This window comes from Phyllostomus hastatus, unplaced genomic scaffold (assembly GCF_019186645.2).
Source record: "Phyllostomus hastatus isolate PE091 unplaced genomic scaffold, TTU_PhHast_1.1 phas_contig_209, whole genome shotgun sequence".
Lineage (NCBI taxonomy): Eukaryota > Metazoa > Chordata > Mammalia > Chiroptera > Phyllostomidae > Phyllostomus > Phyllostomus hastatus.
In genome coordinates, this window is record NW_025333735.1 from 9,577,618 (window position 1) to 9,600,839 (window position 23,222).

At 38.1% G+C, this 23,222-nt stretch overlaps 2 protein-coding genes across 20 annotated transcripts in view; one reads left to right on the forward strand and one right to left on the reverse strand.

The window, feature by feature from the left end:
• Positions 1–15,901, reverse strand: part of DNAJB4 (DnaJ heat shock protein family (Hsp40) member B4) — a 56,758-nt gene extending 40,857 nt beyond the window's left edge. For 2 of the 8 annotated variants that reach the window (XM_045835487.1, XM_045835481.1), the window contains exons 1-4: positions 15,796–15,883; positions 13,308–13,386; positions 11,976–12,182; positions 11,824–11,837 (exon numbers count right to left, since the gene is read on the reverse strand). The gene's annotated coding sequence lies outside the window, so the exon portion shown is untranslated. Of the gene's footprint in view, positions 1–11,823; positions 11,838–11,975; positions 12,183–13,307; positions 13,387–15,795 lie in introns of all 8 variants that reach the window. The other 6 variants (XM_045835489.1, XM_045835486.1, XM_045835482.1 and 3 more) reach the window with 5 other exon arrangements.
• Positions 15,902–16,063: 162 nt separating this feature from the next.
• FUBP1 (far upstream element binding protein 1) overlaps positions 16,064–23,222 on the forward strand; it is a 34,726-nt gene continuing 27,567 nt past the window's right edge. For all 12 annotated transcript variants that reach the window (XM_045835600.1, XM_045835588.1, XM_045835591.1 and 9 more), the window contains exons 1-2: positions 16,064–16,295; positions 23,126–23,216. In XM_045835600.1, the coding sequence (XP_045691556.1) occupies positions 16,179–16,295; positions 23,126–23,216 (208 nt within the window). In that variant the 5' untranslated portion in view covers positions 16,064–16,178. The remainder of the gene's footprint in view (positions 16,296–23,125; positions 23,217–23,222) is intronic.

The following is a 23,222-nucleotide window of genomic DNA, read 5'->3' on the forward strand; positions in this document are numbered from 1 at the left end:
GAGGGAGAGAAACATCAACGTGAGAGAGAAATATCAATCAATTGGATCAACTGGCTGTTGTATGCGCGCTAACTGGGCTTGAAATCCACAACCTAATCATGTGTCCTGACCAGGAATTGAACCAGTGACCTTTTGCTGTGAGATGATGCTGAACTAAACCACACCAATCAGGGCAGAATTATTTTTTAATTATATCTCATTATGTTATTAAACTTGTCCTGATTTTCCCCTTTGACCCTTCCATCCAGCGCCCTCCATTCCCGCAGGCAATCCCCCAACCATTGTTCATGTCCACAGGTCATGTGTATAAGTTCTTTGGCTAATCCATTTCCTGTACTGTACTTTATATCACCATGGCTCTTCTGTAACTACCTATTTGGACTTCTTAATCTCCTCACTTCTTCACTGATTCCCCAACAATCCCCTCCCATCTGGCAACATTCAAAATGCTCTCTGTATCCATGATTCTGTCTCCGTTCTTCTATAGTTGCATAGTTTGGTTTTTGACTCAATTGACAGGTATGTATTTTCTGCCACTTTATTGTTCATAGTTTTGATCTTCTTTTTCTTAAATAAGTTCCTTTAACATTTCATGTAATAATGGTTTGGTGATGAACTCCTTTGGATTCTTCTTGTCTGGAAAGCTCTTTGTCTGTTCTTTGATTCTAAATGGTAGCTTCACTGGGTAAAGCAATCTTGGCTGTAGTTCCCTGCTTTTCATGACTTTGAATATTTGTTGCCAATCCCTTCTAGCCTGCAAAGTTTGAGAAATCAGCTGACAGTCTTATGAGAACTCCCCTGTCGCTAACTAACTGCTTTTCTCTTCCTGCTCTTAAGATTCTCTCCTTATCCATAACCTTTGGCTTTCTAATTATGAGTTGGAGTGGGCCTCTTTGCATCCATCTTGTTTGGGACTCTCTGCTCCCTGGACACTTTCATGTCTATTTTCTTCAGCAAATTAAGGAAGTTTTTCATTTCCCCTATTTCTTGCTCATTCTCTTCTCCTTCCAGAAGTCCTTTCATGCGAATGTTGGACCTCTTGAAGTTTTCCTTGTCCCAGAGGCTGTTTGTACTATGTTCGTTTTCTTTGGATTCCTTTTTTCTTCTTGATTGGTTGGTTTTTTTGCTCCCACATGTTCCAAATCACTGATTTAGTTCTCAACTTCATCCATCCTGTTATTTCCGTGTAAGTTTTTCTTTAATTAGCATATCCTTTGTCTCTAACTGGATCTTTATTATGTTGTTGAGTTCCACACTAAGTTCCTTGAACACGCTTGTAACCAGTTTTCAACTCTGCATCTGTTGGATCACTTATCTCCATTTCATTTAGCTTTTTCTGGAGTTTTGATCTGTTCTTTCATTTGGGCCATGCTTCTTTGTCTCCTCATTTTGGCAGCCTCCCTTTGTTTCTATGTATTAGATAGAGCTGTTTTGACTCTGTCTTGGTAGTGTGCTATAATGTAGTAGGTGTCCTGTAGAGTCCAATGTAACAGCCTCCTCTATCCTCCAACCTGGGTACTCGAGGTGCACCCTTTGCATGGGCTGAGTACACTCTCCTCTTGTAGTTGAGCCTTGGTTACTGCTGGCAGATCAATGGCAGAGATTCTCCCAGGCCAGTAAGCTGCAAGGATTGGCTGTGACCACTTACCACCAACCTTCACCATCCATGAAGCATCAGCTGTGCAGAGGCAGGGTGATGGTACTCTGATGTGGTCTGTAGCTGTGCACTGGGTGTGCTTCTCCTGGGGTTTCCTGGGTAGTGCAGACCAAGGTCAACCCCCATCCATGTTTTGCCCAGGGCCACCCTGCATGAGCAATCTAAGATGGCTGCTACTTGTGCCTGGCTTAGAGATTCCCAGGTGAAGTCAAGCTGTGACTCTTGGCAGGCTGCGTTATTGCTTGTTTAATAGGATTTAGGAAGTTGTGCAGCATAACCCAAGACCAGCCACTCATATGGAAGAGCAGCTTGGGTGGGACCTTAAGTTGGGTGGGGCAGAGTCCCTGGGGAACTCCTTAAAGGTCAGTATTAGCCAGGTTGATGGAGTCTGATTGCTGATGGAGCACCAGCTTGCTGTTTCTGTGGGGGGAGGGTTCAGAAAAGGGACAATGGCCTCCGCTCACCTTGATGCTAGATACTTCAGTCCCTCCCTTTATGCTATTGGTGCCTTTTAAGCTACTACCCTGGTGCTAGAACTCAGAGGGAGTGAATCTGTGTAGGTGAGTCCATGTGTGGGCTGTTTAAGAGGAGCTGCTTGGGGTGTCAGCACTTTCTTCCACTGACTCAATTCCTGCTGGTTTTGCAGGCAGAAGTTGTGGGGACTTTCTTCCTGGCACTGGAACCCTGGGCTGCAAGGCCTTGTATAGGGCTGGGTCTCCTCACTCCCAAGATATCGCTCCCGAATTTGTATCCACCACAGGTAGGTGAGGGGTCAGCTCCTTCCATGTCTCTGCCCCTCCTACCAGTCTGTATGGTAGCTCTGTAGTTGTCAGACTTTCATTCAACTTAATTTCTGATGGTTCTGAATGTTGGTTGTTCTGTATTTCAGTTGTAATTTTGATGTGGTTGTTGGAAGTTGTCAACCATGTCTGCCTACACCATCATGTTGACCAGAAGTCTGAGAATTCTTGAAGTGACAAGCAAAGTAAGGCCAGGAAGTAACAGAGATGGGAAGAAGAGGGAAGTGTCAAAAGACTAGAAGAACAGATGGAATATATTAGTAAACAAGCTAAAGTGATAATACGTCTTCTTGAGAGAATACTGGAGTTTAAGATTTTTATAATTTCAATAGTCTGAATGAAGATTAGATGTAGGCTGTAGCCATGAGTGGGGAGGACATTGCATTTTGAGTGGTCAAGGGCTGATTAATATTTACTATCTACCATGTGGCACGTTATTTTATATACTTGGTATACAATGGTGACTAAAATAGACAAGTGCCCTGTGAGCTCACACTCTGGTGTGAAGAACAATAAACAAGTTACAATTAGACCTTTGATGTGTATGAAGTTTTGAGCCAGCACAGTCAAGAGACATTCAGAGATATTTGATTTCAGATACAGATCTCTGGTGGTGGCCTGGCTAGCAACTGAGGCCTTTACTCAAGGTCACACACAGAAGAATTGAATGACAATTAGAAACACAATGACTATTTATGTAATTTCAAATAATTTTACATACTTACACTAGGAAATAAATGCTTAATGAGTGAATGATCTAATTACTAAGCTTCTCCTATTATGACTCTTCACATTGCCTAATAAACTACAAATTATTCTTTTTTAGGCTGATGTAAGTAACTATGTGAAAACAAATATGGAGTCTGTGCAAAGTGATTCATGGTTTTATTCAACATTCACTCACTAGAATAAGCTCCATCAGGGTAAGGATATCATTTGTTTTGTTCACTGCTGTAGATCCAGCACCTAGAACAATGGCCAACATTTTTACTGAATTGATTAATAAGCACCTACTGGATGCCAGATATTATGTTAATCTCAAAGGTAAACAGTCCCTGACCTTAAGGATTTTAGCATTTAAAGACTCTTAGCTAAAATCTCTTGATCTTTACTTATATCAAAGTACAGGGTGGGACAAAAGTAGGTTTACAGTTGTGAGTAGGTTAAACAGTTTATTCTTGTATCATTATTTATTAATTATTGTATTATTTTCCACATGAACAACTGTAAACCTACTTTTCCCCACCTTGTATGTAGTTAAGGAGCAAGGTAGTTAATGTGAAAGTAGTAACTGTCCTGGATAGAAGAAATTTATTTTAGATTTTATATTTTTAATTTACAAAATTAACTATTCTATCTTGATAAATTAGTATTGGTATCATTAGGTACCACAACTGGATAACCTACTATAAACAATGCTTATGATAATTCATAGGAAAATAGTAATTTCAGGTGCTATTTCTAAAAACTTTAATTTCTTCTTTTCCTTCTCAAGTCCTTTCAAACACATTTTTTAAAAAATGAAATGAGAATATCAGTTAATATGAAGCAACATGAACAAACAGAATCAGAAGGCAAATTCCAAAGAGATCACTACTATAAATAGAGACATGGAAATGTCAGAACAGAGAAGAAAAGTTCCAAGAAAAAATCAACAACAAAACTGTATGCCAAGTGAGTTTTACATTTCATAACCATCCGTCATTTGAGGTTCCATTTGCAAATAATCTAATAATCCATTTCAAAAAGTAAATGAGTAAAGATAGACGATCTGATTATAAAAATTGGATTAGGAATCTAGTCTTGGCTCTGTAATTAATCTTGTTACTCATACATGACACTTAAGCAATTTGGGTCACAATTTCTTCCACCACAAAATGAACTACATGATCTTCAAGGCCTTTCCAAGTCTGATATTCCCCTAAATATTTTTAATTGCAGTTGACATACATTATATTAGCTTCAGGTGTACAACCCAGCAATTAGACATTTACATACTTATGCAGTGGTCCCCCCGATTAAACACATCTGAAACCATACATAGTTATCACAGTACTACTGACTATATTCCCTGACACCATACAGTTATCACAATATTGATTATATTCCCTATGCTGTACTTTAAATCCCCATGATTATTTTGTAGCTACCAATTTGTACTTCTTAATCCTTTCCCTTTTTTCACCCATCCCCCCAAACTCCCTCCCATCTGGCAACCATCAAAATCTTCTCTGTATCTATGAGTGTGTTTCTGATCAGCTTAGCTTTTAGATTCCACATATAAGTAAAATCAAATGGCATTTCTTTCTCTGTCTGACCTAATTTCACTCAGAACAATACCCTTTGTCCATCCACATTGTTGCAGATAGTAAGATGTCATTGTTATTTTAATAGCTGAGTCATATTCCATTGTATACATGAGGTCTGTCCAGAAAAAAGTCCAGCCATTGTTAATATAACAATAGTTTTTGTGACATCGATGTGACCTGACGGCCAGGGAGAGGGGACTGGAATGCATATGCCTGAACAATGACAACTTCACTGTACTAGTCAGATGCCATTGGGTGAGCATGTGTACTGTGTGGCCTTATTCAAAATGACTGAGCAGGCAGAGCAATAATCTGTATAAAATTTTGCATTAAGCTTGAACATTCCTCCATGGACACTATCCAGATGATTCAGAAGGCTGCAGTTATGGGCAACTGGCATTGGCAGCTTCATCACAACACACCCACTCATACATCACGTTTCATGCAGTTTTTTGGTGAGATATCAAAATACCCAGGTGACTCAGCCCCCCCTCAGCCCTGATTTGGCGCCCTGTGACTTCTATCTTTTCTCAAAACTAAAATCACCTTTAAAAGCGAAGAGATTTCAGACCACTGATGAGGTTCAGGAAAATACACAGGGCAGCTGATAGCGATTGGGAGAACTGTGTGAGGTCCCTAGGTGCCTACTTTAAGGGGATGGAGGCATGTATCACATAGGTGCAATGTTTCTTGTACCTTTTATCTTCTTCAATAAATGTCTCTTTCACCGTATATGGCTGGATACCTTCTGGACTTCATATGCATCTCTTCTTACCATCACCTATTAATAAACACTTAGGTTGGTTCTATACTTTGGCTATTATAAATAGTCATGCAATGAACATATGGATGCATATTCTTTTTGATATACAGTGGAACCTCAGTTCTCAAACTTAATTCATTCTGGATGTCTGTGATGTGATTTGTTTGAAAACCAAATTGTGTCTAATAGACGCCTGACTAATAATACAGGTATCAGCATGCAAGTGTTATGTCAAAAACCAGTTTTGTTTTACATCTTAGGCATATTTTCCAAGAACTTGGTCAAGAACCAAACTGTTTGAGTTGGGAAACATTCAAGAACTGAGGTCTGACTAGTGTTGGGTTTTTTTGAATAAATAAATAGCTAGAAGTAGAATTGCTGGGTCCTTTGTCTTGTTATAGCCTTAACTTAAAGTCTATTTTGTCTGGTATAAGTATTGTTACTCCAGCCTTGTAAAAAAAATACATGTACATTTTTATGACATATTTTTTTACATCCCTTTACTTTGTCTGTGTGTCTTTGGATCTGAAGCAAGCCTCTTGTACACAGCATTTGTAAGGTCCTTGTTTTGTTATTCATTCAGCCAGCACATGTCTTTGACTGGAGCATTTAATCTATTTGCATTTAAAGTGATTGTTGATAGATACGTATTTATTGCCATTTTATTACTCAGTTTTTGATCTTGAAGACCCTTTAATTCACTGGTTTGGTGGTGATGAACTCTTTGGCTTTTTCTTGTCTGGGAATCTCTTTATCTGTCCTTCACTTCTGAATGCTGGATAATCTGTTATAGATCCTTGATTTTCATCACTTTGAATATTTTTGTGCCAATGCTGTCTGGCCTGCAAATCTCTAAGAAATCAGCTGCCAGTCTTATGGGAGCTCCCTTGTAGGTAACTAACAGCTTTTCTGTAGCTGTTTTTAACCTTTGGCATTTTAATTGTTTCAGTGAGGGCCTCTTTGGGTTCATCTTTTCTCTGCATTTCCTGGACTTGTACACCAGGTTAAAGTTCTCTTTTTGTCATTATTTTTGTGAATAGGGTTTCAATTCCTTGCTTTCTTCTTTGTACCCTCTTGGTGCAAATGTTGGCACACTTGATGTTTTCCCAGAGGTCCCTTAATTATCTTTTTTTATCCTTTTTTTTTCTTTCTGCTGATCTGATTCGGTATCTCTGCTTCCTTATCTACCAAATCACTGATTTGATTCTTTGCTTCATCTACTCTGTTAATTACCTGTATCCATCATTTTAGTTATCATAGTCTTCACTTCTTACTGGTTGTTTTTTGTTTTCTATCCCCATTAGTATGTTTCCTACCTCTTTGTTGAAGTTCTCACTAAAACATCTACTCTTCCCCTAAGTTCTAAGCATCTTTATAATCCATGTTTCTTTTTCTTTCTTGGAAGTTTATTTAGAAAGTTATAGAAGTGAGCTAGCCAGGCTCTACAGGCTCAGGAAACAAACTATAGAAGCAAAACAAGGGCCCATGAAGCTTAGGAGAGGGAAAAGCAGAGATAAAGCACCTGGAGGGAAGAATAGAAGGATGGAAAAGGCGTGGGCATGCTCCCAAGAGGGAGAGCACCTATAACCAGTGTTTTGAACTCTAAATCTAGTAGATTGCTTGTCTCCATTTTGTTTTTTTCTGGAGTTGTGTTCTGTTGTTTCTTTTGGGACATATTCCTTTGTCTCCTCTTTTTGGCTACCTCCCTGTCTTTGTTTCTATGTATTAGGTAGAGCTACTATGTCTCCCAGTCTTGGTAGAGTGGCTTTATGTAGATGTCCTGTAGGGCCCATTGATGCAGTCTCCTCAGTCACCCAAGCCGAGCACTGTAGGTACATCCCCATGTGGGCTATGTGCACTCTCCCATTGCTGTTGAACCTTGATATGCTGTTGACACAAGAGGAATTTACCTACATGCTATCAATTTCAAAGACTGGCCAAACCACAGCAGAGCCTCTTCTATGCAGGCAGACCCCACGGAGCAGGAATCACATAAGCAGGTCACTGGTGCCCCACAAGCCTGCCCCTTAAGTGTGCTACCCATGAAAGTGGTTTGGTGGTATTCTGACTTAGTCTGAAGCTATCTATCTGGTTTCTGGCTCTGGAGCATCTGAGGAGGTACAGGCCAAGGTCACCCATCACCTATGCAGTACCCTGGGCCACCAAGCATGAATTACAAAGCAATTTCAGATGGCTGCTACCTGTGCTGGACTTGGAGGTACCCAGGAGAGGCCAAGGCTGGCTGCTGCTAGTGCCAAATCTTGTGCCACTTAGCAAGATATATGAGACACACCAAGGCCAGATGCTGCTGGTCTGGTGTTTGAGAACCTTTGAGGGATTTTTAGAAAATCCACAACATGAGCCAAGACAGGACATTTGTATTTAAAACCCACTGGAAGGGGATTGGGCAGTCCCTCGATTTGGGTGGGGTGAGGAATCAGGGTAGGACACAGTGTTAGCCAGGTTGATGGAGACTCAGATATACTACCCACCATTGGGATCTGTGGGAGAAAGGCTCAGCACAGGTACAATGGCTTCTGCCTCACTTTGGTCTGGAAGAAAGCTGTTCCTTCAGCCCTTGCAGGACTATACAGTTTCACCTCCTATGTTCCTGGTGCCTTTCAAGCTAGAGTTCAGAGTGAATGAGTCTAAGCTGGTCAGTGAGCAGGCTCTTTAAGAGAAACACCTGATACTCCAGAAGCCCTCCTTCTTACTCAGCCACAATCCACAACGGTTTTCACCGCCAGCAGTTATGGGGACTTCTCTTCCCAGCACTGGTACCCTAGGGCTGGGGCACCTGGTGTGGTGCTGAAACCCCTAGCTTCACAGACAGGTCCTCTGCAGCTAAGACATCTCTCCCTATGTGTAACCACCACAGGAGTGTGGGACCAGCCCATTCAGCATCTCCACCCCTCACACCAGTCTCCATGTGGCTTCTTCTTTATATCCTGTTATAAGACTTCTGTTCATCTAGATTTCAGGTTGTTCTGAATGATGGTTGTTCTGCAGTTTAGATGTAATTTTGATGTGGTTGTGGAAGGATATTAATCCATTTATCTATTCCACCATCTTGACCAGAAGCCTCTGAGTCTGATATTCTAAGAAAAGTTTAAGTAAAGCTACTCTTCAGTGCTATCTGGCCTCGAAGGTCCCCAGTGTTCATAACATACTCAATAATTCATTGAGCTCTAGCTTTCAGGAAAGTTTAAGTATAACAACAAAGAACTGAATTTTATATTATTAGGCTTTTACCAATATAAAAGCACTAAGCCATTCTCAGCATACCAAATAAGATCTAGTCCTTGACCAGCCCTCCCTTATACAGAAGGAAAAGTGGAGAGGACAAAATCTCTGTATTCAGAATACTTACTACAATGTAGGTTGTGAAAAAGCATGGTGCTGGCATAAAAACAGACATATAAATCAATGGAATAGAACAGAATAGAAATAAACCCATGCCTTTACAGTCAATTAATATTTGACAAAGGAGGGAAAAACATGCAATGGGTAAACAGTCTTTTCAATAAATGGTATTGGGAACAGTGGACAGAAGTGTGCAAAAATAAATAAAACCAGCCCTGACTAGTGTGGCTCAGTTGTTTGGGCACTGTCCCGCAAAGCAAAAGGATGCCAGTTAGATTGTTGGGGTACATATCTAGGTTGTGGGTTTGGTCCCCAGTTGGGTACGTACAAGAGGCAACTGATCAATGTTTCTTACATCAATATTTCTCTCCCTTTCTCCTGCCCTTCCCCTCTTCCTAAAAATAAACAAATAAAATATTAAAAGAAAATACCGCCCCAGCCTAGATCAACAAAAAATTGATGGTGTTCAAAAATACAAAATGTTTCTAGATTAAGGTCTTAAGACTATATGCCCACAACAATTAGAGAATAAACTTCACAGCTTTATTAAAAGTAAGCAAAAGTCTAACAAAGCATACAGACTTCAGTTATATTTCAGTAGTTCTCAACTGTGGAACAACCTAGGAAATCTTTACAGATACGCATGTTGATCAATTAAATTAGTCTCTGAGAGTAGGAGTTGGGGCTCAACCTTCACATGTTTTAAACAATGTGACCCTGTAGCCAATGCAGTCAACCACAGAATTAAGTACAAGATTACAGGACTCAGGTTGTTTTATGAAAAAGGATGATTTTTGATCTGGATCTTTAGTTGGCTAAAAATTTCATGAAAAAGATAAAAGTAACAGAAGTGAAAGAATTGACGTATAAATACATGATCCAAGTAAGGGAAAAAAATAAACATTTTTTAACCACAAAATAAAAGAACAGTAAGAACAGTAAGTATATTAACTTTTTTTAGACATTTTAGTTTTAAGGCAAACTGCAAAATGAGTTTTGGAGGTAGCTGTAGATACTGGTTTGGAAACACATTTGGGGAAGAAGTACAGAGCCAATTCAAAGTCAATTATTAAACCATATATATATTCTGCAGTTTCATTTTATATGACATTCTACTTTATTATGTTATTTGAATGCATGCTATAAATTAGCTACAATCACTCAAAAGTTGTGTAGTAGAGGCCAGTTTTTCTTTTTTCTTTTTTTTTTTTGAGATAAGTGCTTTCTGGAGTACCAAATTTTTAACACAGCATTATCCCTAAAGTAATGGGAAGCTGGGAATATTATGACTTACCAGCAAGAGCAGGCAGCTCTAAACTTTTCTCACTAAATATTGACTTTCAATTTCTTACATATTCCATGAAGCTGCATTTCATCTCCTATGATCCTGGTTAAAGGACAGATCCTGTTTACAGACAGGATGCCATCACATGTGTGCAACTAGTGAAACAAGAATTCTATATCCATTCAAAGAGGTTCTTTGTATGATACAGTAATGGGAGTTATTTTTTCATTAGATTTGAAAAACCCTGTAAAGTCAGGAATGGTACTTTGGCAAACCACTCCCTTTCACCTTCACTGAAGAGGTCCTAAAGGGCAGACAAAATTTATCTTTTAACAAAGAAGCTTTGTCTCGAGAGTTAATTGTTCTAAAAGATTAAATTATAAAGAATTTTACTGAGAATTCTCAGAAGAGTCTAATCTAAAAACTTTTAATATGTTTCTTTTGGCAGATGGGCTACTTTGTAGGGAAATCCAATATACAGAAAAACAGCACAAACAGTACATAGGAGCTGTGTGGTATTATATGAAAAAAATGAAAATTAGTTAATACTATCCTTGCCTTAAAGGTGCTTACAATCTAGTCAGTGATGTGGACTGCAAACACATAAACCCCCTGAATGATGTATTTGAAAAATAACACTAATCATCATTAAATACATATGTATACTTGTGTATATATGTACACATACTATAGATGTATATACACGCATCATAAAGTACTATATACTGTAGATTACTAATCTACTCAATGCAATTAACAATACAGAAAAGCAGCTTCCATCATGTTGTACAACACATGGGTTCTTTAAATTTTGTAAGTAATGTATGTTTATTACCTTACATTAAAAGATGTATGAATAATTTTGGCCTAAGACTTGATAAAAAACTAATGCAAGATTTTTTTAAAAATCCAAGTAAGAAATAATAAGTTGTGACCCATATCCTAGAAATTATAGAGAGCAACATTCATTACTTGACTTTTTACAGATTCTTCCATTCTTTCAAGTCAGGCTGCCTAGGTTCAAGTCATAGCTCCAACACTTACTAACAGGTAACTTTGGGCAACTTAGTTAACTTATTTGTACCCCAGCAAAATGGAAATTTTAATAGCACCTATCTCATAAAACCATTGTGAAAACAAGTTAAATACATGTAAAGCATTTAGAACAGTTCCAATATACAGTGCTATTATTAACTATTGCTGTGTTTTAGAGTGTGCTATATAATAAAGGCATAGAAAAAGATGTAGCCCTTTCTGTCATGGACCTTACAATCCAGTGGGAATTTCAAATAAATAAATGATGTTATGGTATTATTACTTAATATTATGCATAAAAACAAATAGGAATATCTAAATTTGCGCTTTAGACAGGCTTTCTGGGGGGGGAAAAACAGAAAGAAGTTAGCAGGCAACACTAAAATGGAAGAGGTGAGAAATGTTCCTGACAAAGAGAAAAATATGTGCAAAGGCTCAGGGGCTCTATAGTTATGAATAAGTACAAATGAAAAAGAGGATAAAAGGCTGGATTAAGGGCAAATCAATAGTCATGAGCAATATCCTAGTGTTCATCAATCCTCTCACAGCCCTTCAATCAGTACACACCATCAAATCTGGCATCCAAATCAGAGAAGAAATTTCTAACTTACCATGAGTTGATCCTCTGAAAGGGAAAGGGAAAACAGAAATCACTGTAAAACATAAGACATTTTTATAATCCTTTACTGTTGGCTACTTTTTCAGAAAAGATTAAATTGCCTCCTTTTTTGGTATGCTGGTAAAAGTTAGTTGTGTGACTTACCAAAGGGCACATGGGTCAGGTTTGAATCTAGATCCTCTAGAAACAAGTTCAGAGTCCTCTATACTATATGGAGCTGCCTCCGGTTTCAGACACTAGTCAAATCATTATTCTCCACAATGTTCCAAAGTTACATTTGTGTTAGGAACTTTGTCCTTTAAAATGCAAATATTTCCTGCTTCCATTCATACCTTAGTCTGAAATAGAATCCTAGAAGTCAATCAGAAGGGATATAAAAGTCATTAAGACCAATGAGCAACCTAATGATCAAATATCCTAACAATATCCTGGACCATTTACTTTAAAGTGGCCACTTTCCTCCTACCTACCCCGTATTTGTGACTGTGCACTGGGAAAAAACAGGCCTGGTTTAAATGACACACAGAGTACAGCATGAAGTTATCAGATCCTTCTGCCTAAAAGTGTTAGGAGGTAGGTGATGAGTGAGCATAAAGGTGAGGCAGTAAGCCTGTACAATTTTGCCACTCTTAAAATGCCTGTTTAAAAAGCAATGTTGGATGATTTTTCTCCAATAGCTATAACTAAGAATCTGTTAACACCACACACAGATTTAACAATCCAATAATGAAAAGTTGCGCCAAGAAAGAAAATGAAAAACCTTGCCAATATATTTAATAGCCCAACTTTTATTATCTTTACTAATATTTTCCTTGTTTTGGGCAAATCTAAATGCTCCCCGCTACACTTCTGTAAGCTCAAAAACACTGACTTTTGCTTCATCCTTAAGATGAATATGGAATACTAAATTCTGTTACAAGGGTGTGACTATAATATATAATTCAGCAGAATATTTAGCCAACTCTTAAAGCACAATGAACTAATTTTAGGTCAGCTATGATACACCCACTATTAAGAGAACGTACATTGCAAAGGGGAATAAACTGAGTCAAGAAAGTCTGATTTCATCAGTTATCATGAAAGTATCTAGAAAAACAAAGTACAATTGGCTTTGAGATTGAGCAGGCTCAGAACAAACTCACGTGTAGCCTAATTGAAAGTCACTGGTTATAGTTTTTCCAAAACTAAGATTTGAAGATAGGCGTTTAATCTCAAAAATTTACAGAAGCAAAGTACCATGGATTATCTTTTCCTGATTATGATATACCAGAAGCCAAATGGTATGTTTAATAATACTCATTTCCATCTGCAGAACATTTTATTTTCTGAATGTCCTCTTTCCAGGACAGCAAGGCAGGTCATGATTATTATGTAGGTGAGATCTCAGACACAGAGACTAAGTCACTTGCCCAATGTCACAAAACCAACTAAAATGTAGAGGCAGATTTTTTCAATATTTATTCCTTCAACAAATACCTAGAATGCTAAGGCTTTGTTCTAGGGCCTGGTCAATGGTAGAGATAGGTAAGGTCCTTGTCCTCCAGGAGGTTACATCCTAGTGGAAGAGAGACAATAAACAAGTAAATAAATAGAACATAAGATTTTAGATAAATTTTAAATAAATGCTATAAAGAGAACATGGTAATAGGATACAATGCAGATGGCACAACCAGAGGTCAGAAAAGATCTAAGGAGGTGACATCTGAACTGAGGCCTGACAATCACCCATGAGGTCTATAAAGGTATTCTAGGGAGAGGAAAAAGCAAGTATAAAGTCACAGAGGCAGGAAAGATCATGGACAACAAGGTGGCCAGACAGCTTAAGTGCAGTAAGAGTGAGGAGGGTAAAGAGGGAAGGTACAGACAGTGGGCTGACTGTATCAGGCCCATAAGCCACACACTCCAGGAGGTAGGATTTAAGATGAAATTGAAGATGTCATGATCTCATTTGCACTTTAAAGAAATCATTCAAGCTGCCATAAGAAACAACTGTCATACGACCATCTAGCAGCATCTTTGAACTTCAAAAGTACTAGAAACAGTCTACTCCTACAACATTCCTGAAGAGTAGATACATAGTTGCTTGTTACCTTTGAGAAATTACATGTATATTATACACTTTTCCATACAAAATTCCGTAATTTTTAAAAGTAAATTGTACAGATGTAAGGCTGGAAGCAAAAAAATCATCAGAACAGTCCAGGAATAGAGTGATGATAACTTGGGAGTAGTGGAGGTGAAAAGTTCATTAATTTGTAACATAGTTCAGAAGTATGGTAAATAGGTCTTCCTGATGGATGGATGCTGGGGCAGGAATCAAGGCTAACTAGTGGTTCTCAGTGTGGGTGAGTCTGTCTCCCGGGGGACATTTGTAATGTTTGAAGACATTTTTGGTTGTCACAATTGATGGTGGGGAGAGGGGCAGTATGCTACTGGCCGAGGATGCTAAACATACAAATACACAGCAGTACTTTAAAACAAAAAAAAGTGTTAATAGTGCTGAGGATGAGAAATCCTGATCTAGACTGATTCTAACTGGTTACCATCCTAGAATATTCATACTTTCAGGAGAATCTACAAAACAAAAACAAAACAAAACAAACTAGAAAAACCATCCTTATTTTCAATATTTAGAAACTAAAATTGCTGTATACATGAAATAAAATTTATTTGTTTAAAGATAAATTATATCACTGTGCTAACTCTATGCTAATGAGGTCTGACTGGTACATAAGACTAATAAAATATGAAAAACCAATTACTGATTAATAAATGCCATTTGAACACTTTCTCAAAATGCAACTAGAAAATTTCTATTTAGGAATACCACCCAACACCACTTTTTTCTTTTTACCAGCTTGTTTAATCTGTCGTCCAATACATTCACTGCTTTTCCAAATAAAAATTCCTCCAAAATCTAAACGGATGGCTATGAACACTGAAAAAAATAATCAAAACTATATAAATGGATATGAGGGTAGGAAAAGCTTGAAGAAAATAACCAAATTGTATGTATGTGCATATAGCTGTTTAGTTATTTGTCTGTTTTAGTCCTTGAAGTGGCTTAAAACAAGGGACCACTTTAGTTTTAGGTATCAGAAGACTGCAGCATGCATTTCCCTCAATTACTCCAAGGCCAGCAATAAGTATTCTTATAGACCTAAAAGACACAAAATGCCCAAGTTGGGAAGTTCATTTTACCTCATTCTTTGTTACCTAAAAGGAAAGAATTTGGAAAAAGTCACTTTCGTCATCTCCTACAGCATCCTCAAAGTCTGAAATTATTAATGCAATACAGTACGTCCCACAATATACTCGGGAAGGTCTGAAGACCTGAAATTACTTGGTAATTTAAGTAGATAACAGAAAACACAAAAATAATTGTCTAGTCCTAAGATTACAGTTCAGATCATTCATTACCTTCCATTTGAATTCTCACAAGGTGATGCTGCGGTAAACTTTTTCTAAGAAACCAGAGACAATTTCGGTTAAGAAACGGACGCTGTTCTTAACTATAAGGACCTCAAAACTGGTCATGGACGTATGCAATACTAGGTTATTAAATCTGGTCAAAACTGAATTTTAGAAAGTTACGTTTTTAAAAGTAAAAGGAGGGACAGTCACATTCACAGCCTCGTCGACCTTATTTATCCAAAAACTTCGAAATCATCTCGAGTACTAAGGGGCCTCCAGCCTGAATTCAACTCCACTTGTGATAAAACTCAAAACTCTGACAATCTAAAAGTAGAGTACAGAGGCACCTTACTGCCCTGAAAGTCAGGCCGACTGCCCACTAGACCTGGCGGACGTTTTCGGGAGCATCACTTCGCCGCGACCTCAGCACGCTCCTCCCAGGTGCACTCCCGGCTGCAACGCTCTTGCGACAAGGTAGCGTCGTCGTTACGCGCATGACGTCACCCTCCACCCCAAGGATACACGGAATTACCCACGGCGTAAAATTCACCTTAGTAAACACTACTGCTTTTCTTCAGGCTTTCAGAAACTCAAGCCTACCGCGGACTCCGCACCAACCTTACCCTCCCAAGGACAGCCACAGCCTTAACAGAAGAACGCGCGAATAGGAAGCGCCAAAATAAGTCACGTTCTCGCGAAATTGAAAACAACTCTCGCGACATCGGTCTGCCTTTCCTTTTAGCCCCGCCCCCTACAGCGCGCCTTGCTTAAAAACACCGCGAGATTTTCTTCTTTCAATCTCCGCCCCTTTACGGCACGATGGTCGCACAAGAATGTGATACAGGCTCCGCCGCCGCCATCTTCTTTCTTTCTTAGCAGTTGGCTGGGAGAAGGTCTCTGCGAAGAAGCAGTAACAGCCATAGTAGGTTAGACATGGCAGACTATTCAACAGTGCCTCCACCCTCCTCTGCCTCAGCTGGTGGTGGAGGCGGCGGCGGTGGTGGTGGAGTTAACGATGCTTTCAAAGATGCGCTGCAGAGAGCCCGGCAGGTAAGTCTGGACCGCGCGACGGGATCCCGACAGCTCACGGTAATGGGCCGCTGGCTGAGTAGGCCGCTACTTCGCGCGTGAGGAAGAGGAAGAACGTGCTCCTCCGGGCTCTGAAATGTGGGGACACTCACGTTTCCCCACGGGTTAGAGGCTGGAGCTCGGTTTTGTGTTCCTGCTGTCTGAACCAGTAGGAACCCCAACGTGTGGTACGCGCAGATAGATGGCTTTAGGTCTTTCCCCCGCTCTTGCAGCACTCGCGCTTCTTTCTCCAAGGAGTTAGCATTTCCTTCTCCTCAGATTGAACGTGCTTGCCGAGGGATAAAGCGCGCGTAGTTTTACACAGTAGTATGGAAGGCTCTAGTAATGATTTTAGGACAGAACTAGGATATGCCCGTATGAGCCTCTTTGTAAGGGAAGGTACATGTCATTAGAGCAGTCTTCAGAGCTTATATAGTTCATTCGGGCTCTCTCTGCAATTATCATTCGGTGTCGTTTACTTTCACACTTAAGAGTTCTAAATCCTGGGTTGGAGTCCTTCCTCGGGGCGGGATTTACGTGTCAGTGTGTTACACCAGTCCTTCCCCCTTGTGTCTCAAAATGGCTTCAGGCCCATTTTACTCAAAGTTTCATTTTGAATCTGCCTCTCCGTTCAGAGTCGTAAACTGACCAGACCTCTTTGTATTGCGTAGGTGCATACATTTGCCCTGAAGGCACTTTCACAAACGAAAGCTGAAAAACTCGTGTAGTTAAGGAAATTTAAATATATCTTAATTTGTACTTCATCTTTATTAGGTAGTTTCTTAGTATAATTACAACTTTAAAATGTATGTCGGTCTAGACTTTTATGTAAGCAAAAGTGAGAATCTTACCGTGTGACACTATGCATAATAGGAGCTAGACATTTTTTAGACACCAGTGTTAATCGAATGGTAATCAGAAACTAATTTTTTGCTATGCTTTGATTGCATTAGGAGTTCACTTAATAACTTTTTTTTACCCTCCAATTAAAGGGTTATTTGAGTCAAAATCTGTAAAATCGGAAGTGATATAACGAATTGGTCTTTATTTTTTTAAGTGAACATATTATATAGATAAAAATGTACCTGTGCTTGTTTATTATAAGAATATTCGGGGCAACGAAAAGTCATCATTAATACTAGTTCTGCAGTGTTTTTTCACTTCATTTTTATCACTTCTGAACAAGTTTAGGGTAGCAACTGAAACATTTATATAATGACTGGACTACTGTTAGTCGGGTTTTACTAGATTGGGTTGGAAGACTCACCTGAATTTTTATTCAACCATCATATTGAATTAATATGTACCACACACTATACTTAAATACTGTAGAATTTTTTAATGTGTGAATTGGATTTCTGCCTTCTAGGAATCTATGATACAGTTAAAGGAACCAAGTGGATATGAATTGTATCTGATTAATGCTTTCAGAGAGGAGTGGACAAAATATGTACGCTGTTAATCTACTTGTCTGTAAACATTTATAGAGTTGAGCACTGTGCACATCACCAGGGATTGAGGTGCTTAACTGCCCAAGTTAAAGGACTGATTTTTTAAGCAAGGCATTAAAGAATGAGTGAGAGTTTGACCAATGGAGAAAAGAAGCAGCATGTGCAAAGGTATGGGGGTTTTGCAATGACAAGAGCCCAAAAATGAAGTCATTGAAGGATAGCATTGGATGGGGGAAGGAGGGTGGAAAATGAAGTGAAAAAAGGTACAGGGGGATACAACTTCTAAAAGACTGGGTTGTAATGCTTTAATAAAAAATTGCACTTCATTATTTGGCTGGGCTATAATTTCTTAATTAAGTTAGACTGCTATTTTAATATAGAAATTTTCCTCAAACTTTGGAATTTTTTTGTACTCTTTATATGACAATAAATAGGTCGGCTGCCCCAATGCTGTTGTTGTAACGATTCTTTATAGTTGTATTTGCTATAATAATTTGTTTCTTTACAGAATTAATCTTAACTGAGATTTCCACATTTATCTTTTGAGTGGAATTAGCCCTTATGATTGCCTTTGAGGATGCCTATTTGTCTTATAAGTGGAATGTAGGGAAGAGTATTTGGGCTGAAGGTTGCTATTTGAACCATCTTTTCCTAAAAGTTACTGAATTGTATTTACAAAATTCCTGTCTAACCTTAAGTTTCATTTCTTTGGCCAAAGTATTATGCTGTGTCCTTTGCAAGGAAGAGGTATAAGAACAGCTTCTTGCTCGCAAAGAGCTGTATACCAATGGGGATACTATTGGCATTTTAGCTGGACAATTAATTGTTATGCAGGAAAACAGGATTACTGATTAGGATCCCTGGTTCCTAACCTAGTAAACGGTAGCATTTACTCTAGCTGATTATTGCCATCTGGTAATTTAGGCCAAGTTGCCAAATCTTTTTTTCTAGAAAATCCCAATTATTTTTAATGTGAAATTTAGATTCTTATACTCTGAGCTAAATCCAGCACAAAGGCACCGGATTTTTTCTCTAGTTTAGGGTTTCCAACCTGTACACTTGAGAAATTTATATTTTTGTATTTGAAGTTGTGACTCCAGAGGGGGAGGTTGGTATTCTTAGGTCTTTGGTGATCACAATAGATAACGAATTCTGTCTCTGAAAATTGGAAAATTAAAATGTATCTACTTTTATTTTCCACAAGGTTATATGAAGATAAAAATGAATCAGAGACTGAGACTAGATGAGTAGCATGATAGATCACAAGTTAGCCAGAATATCAAACTTTATCCATTCTTATCAACTAGTATAGTAGTTACTAAGTACTCAGTTATTTTTGAAATCTCTCCCTTGATAATTAGAAAAGGGATTCAGACTGTTGTTTGAATGCACTAAAAATTTTATAAAATACAATTGTTCGTTTTAATTACCATTAATCCTTTCTGTGAAAGTTAGCATTTGAGTATATATTTTTTTGACATTTTGTGATAGAATAGCAAGGTGTGGTTAGGATCATAAGCAAAGGTTCCTGTGTTGTAGAGAGGGATAATGTTAAGAAAATGGTGGCCTAGTAATACTTCTAGTATCCTTCACACATCTTCACATTTCTTGTGCATGAGAACCATCAAGACCTGGCCAATAGTAGGTGCTCAGTATTTATTGAATTGATTCAAAAACCATCTTCAATGAATTAAAGTAGTAATGAAATTTTGTTTTGAAAATAATTATGTTCTTGCAGAAATTCATTTCTCAAGTGCCTGCAGTGTGGCTGTGTCAGATCATAGTGAGGGATGCAAAGAGAAATTATATGCTTTACTCTCCCGCAGGCCCAGTTTTCACAAACAGAATGTAACTGCCTATATCCTCAGCAGGACATACGGTTAAAATTTTAAAGTCATGTATTTGAAGTTGTGTAGATCCTGCTTTATAGTTACTGTATGCTGACTTGTTCATAACTAGCGATTTATATACTGTTTAGGCTTTGTGCCAAACTTGTATTGATTTACAACCATCCTATAAGGTAAGTGTAGAAACTATTTTCTCCTTTGTGTAGATAAAGTGAACAAGGCATACAATGAATAGGAAAATTTGGCAGGAACCCAAAGCAGTTGAACCAAAATCACAACGCACCCCAAATCATAGTAGTACCTAGAAGCCTAAGGAAGCATGCATTGGACTGAAAATTAGGAGCTTGTCATTTTGGACATTTAGGTAGTTTACTTCTGAGAATCAGGTTTTAATTAAAAGAAAAAAATCTCAAGGGTGGTATGACTAAATAATCTCTTCAATTTGCTTTCAACTCCAGAAGGTGGAAAATGCTAAAACAATTAAAAAAATGAAAAAGTATTTACTCATTTTAGAAGTAGAACAAGGTATAAGTGGGAAGGCTTGAATTATTGTAAAATAAAATCAAAGAAATTTACTGCACTTAATTTTACTAATAATCCTATATAGTTGTAGGTTGGATTTCAGTAACTACTGTTTCTCTTAAATAAATCCTCCTTGTAATGACTTAGGACAGCAATTTTCGACTGGAGTGCCGTAAGGATTTTTAGAACATGCAGTACCTGACTAGTTGGTCAAGAGACACTGACCTCTTCACCCTTAGATAATCAATTTTAAAAAAATGGCAATAGCCAACATAATTGCCATCTGGTGGGAATGAAGCAAAATTATCCTTTTTTTTGTTTGTTTGTCAGATTGGCAAAAAAATATATTTTTGTTGTGTCATGAAATTTTAGTAGTTCATGTGTGCCATGAGATGAAAAAGTTTGAAAATCGCTGACTTAGGAAATGTGTATTTTCTGTTATCTTGGAGAATTAATCATATCTGTGTTGATAGTGTTTTTACTAAAAGCTCTTCTGATGTCTTTGTATTCTGAATTTTTGAGATGGTGTTACTGGTTCTTTTGACTAAACCAAATACCAACTTGCATTTTCATTTGGATAGTTTTAGAACTCTTCAGTGAATAGGGAGGCATAAATAAGTGTTCTTTCTCTGTGCAGAAGTTCCTGCTCTGCAAATTCATGGAGCATTTATAAAAGCTAACTGGAGAAGATACTCATAGCCTAAATAGGTATTACTATTTTTTCTCTGGCCTGGAATACTTTCCTTAACATTGGTGCTCATCTATACCTGGCAGTGTATTTAAGTTCCTAGAGAACAGTACTAAGTGGTTTAAAACTTAAGGGTGGACAAAACTGTCTGGCACAATTTGAGCTTGCTGTAGCAACAAAGTCTCAACCTATTGGGGTGCTTTCTCCTTTTGACACAAGCAATACAGACTTAGTGGAGGGGAAAGAAACTTAGAGGTAGAAGAAGCCATTGTTTTCAAGTGTGATGAGGAAATCTTTCAGAAAAGTAGGATTTTGATGATTAAAGAAGGTTAGATTGTTTTATCAAGTATTTTTATACTTAATTCTAATATATTTGGCTATAGGTGTCTGCATGTACAGATGAGGAAAGGGAAATCTGGGAACCTTAGGAAATACGGTTGACATAGGGGAACAGGTATATATACATGGGACTTGATTGATACATATTGGATTTATGACTCAAGGCACCAAATATACTCTTTTCTCTGGTTTCCCAGTTATAATGAAGCTTGAGGTGTAGTTAATTTAGTTCAACATTGGGACATCTTTGGGGGCATTTCAGTCACCAAGTTTGATTTTTCATTTAATTTTTATCATAGAAAATTTTAAACATACTCAAAATTGAAAGAAAATAATATAATATTCACCAGGCTTTAGTGATAACCCCCGTTTAGTAATTAGCATGGAACTGTGTGGAAATTGGGACATTACCATTGACTTAACTATGTAACTTAGTTAAATTAATCTGTTCAGATTTTAACTGTAAAATGGATCTCTGTCTCATTTGAGGTAGAGACTACTCACTGCCTCATACGGTGGTTATGATTAGTCAGTGACAAAATGAGTGCGAACTTATTGTAGTGTGGAGCTTGCTTGGCCTGTTGCTGGCATTCAGCAATATTCCATTTCCTCTTTCATAGAGAAATGCAGTAAATGTCCACTGATTGTGCCCTACTTGTGACTTGAGACTGGTATTTCTTGTATGATGTTTATTTAGTCAACTGCAGGCAATTTGTTTGTCTTACACCAAAGTTAAGTTTTTAAGGATAAAATGACGTGAGGTTCTATTTCTGAGACATCTTGCCAAGCTCCCCCACCCACGTGTTTCTTTGGAGCAAGATTGTCCTATAGGAATATAATACAACTCATGTTTTATGTAATCTGACATACCTAAAATATTACCATTTCAATACGTGTTCAATACTTAAAATTTTTGAGGTTTTTTTCCTTCTTTATATATTTTTAAAGACTTTATTTATTTTCAACCCAGGCAAGCAGTGGGGTGACAGATGTCACAGTCAGATTGCCCTCACATCCTGTTCATTTATTTTCAGAGAGAGAAGGGAAGGGAAAAGTGAGCGAAACATCAATGCATCGGAGAAGCATCAATTGGGTTGCTCTTGCTCGCCCCCAACTGGGGACCTGGCCTGCAACCAAATGTGCCCTGACAGAAAACTAAACTGGTGACCTTTTGGTTTGCAAGACTGCTCAATCCACTGAGCCATACCAGCCAGGGCTGCCATCTTTATATTAATTTCAGGTTTTCAATATCTGTATATTTTAACTTCAAAGTACATCTCCAATTTGGACTATTTTAATTACTCAATAACCACATATAATTAATGTCTGCACTATTAGACAACACAGCCTTAGAGTCTCACGAAGTGTTCATATCCCTTAAGCCCACACACCTATTTTGAAGAGTCATGGAAGAGAGCTGTGGCAAAGATAGAATTAGGACCCATATTTTCTTCAAAACTATGTTGGTCTGTGTCTTAAAGTTTCCTAATTGAATTTCTAAGAGATGATTAGGAAGATTAATTTCTAATCATCAGATGATTAGGTAAGATTAATTTCAGATGATTATTTGTTAACTCTCTGGAATTGTTGGTAGTAATGAACTGTAGTTTTCATTTGTCTTACTAAATTTTTTAAAGATTTTATTTGTTTCTTTAGAGAGAGGGTAAGGGAGGGAGAAAGAGAAGGAAAGAAAAGAAACATCAGTGTGTGGCTGCTCCTCACATGGCCCCCACTGGGGACCTGGCCCACAACCCAGGCATGTGCCCTGACTGGGAATTAACTGGCAACCCTTTGGTTCTCAACCTGTGCTCAATCCACTGAGCTATGGCCAGGGCTCAAATTAATTTTTATGTGATACATATTTGGCATATATGTATTACAAACTATATGAAATAACTGAGTATTGAATAGTATGTCGTAGTTATGATGCTATTCTTAATGATAGTGTGTTTTTTGTTTTTTAAGATTGCAGCAAAAATTGGAGGTGATGCTGGTACAACACTGAATTCAAATGACTACGGTTATGGGGGACAAAAAAGACCTTTGGAAGACGGAGGTAAGT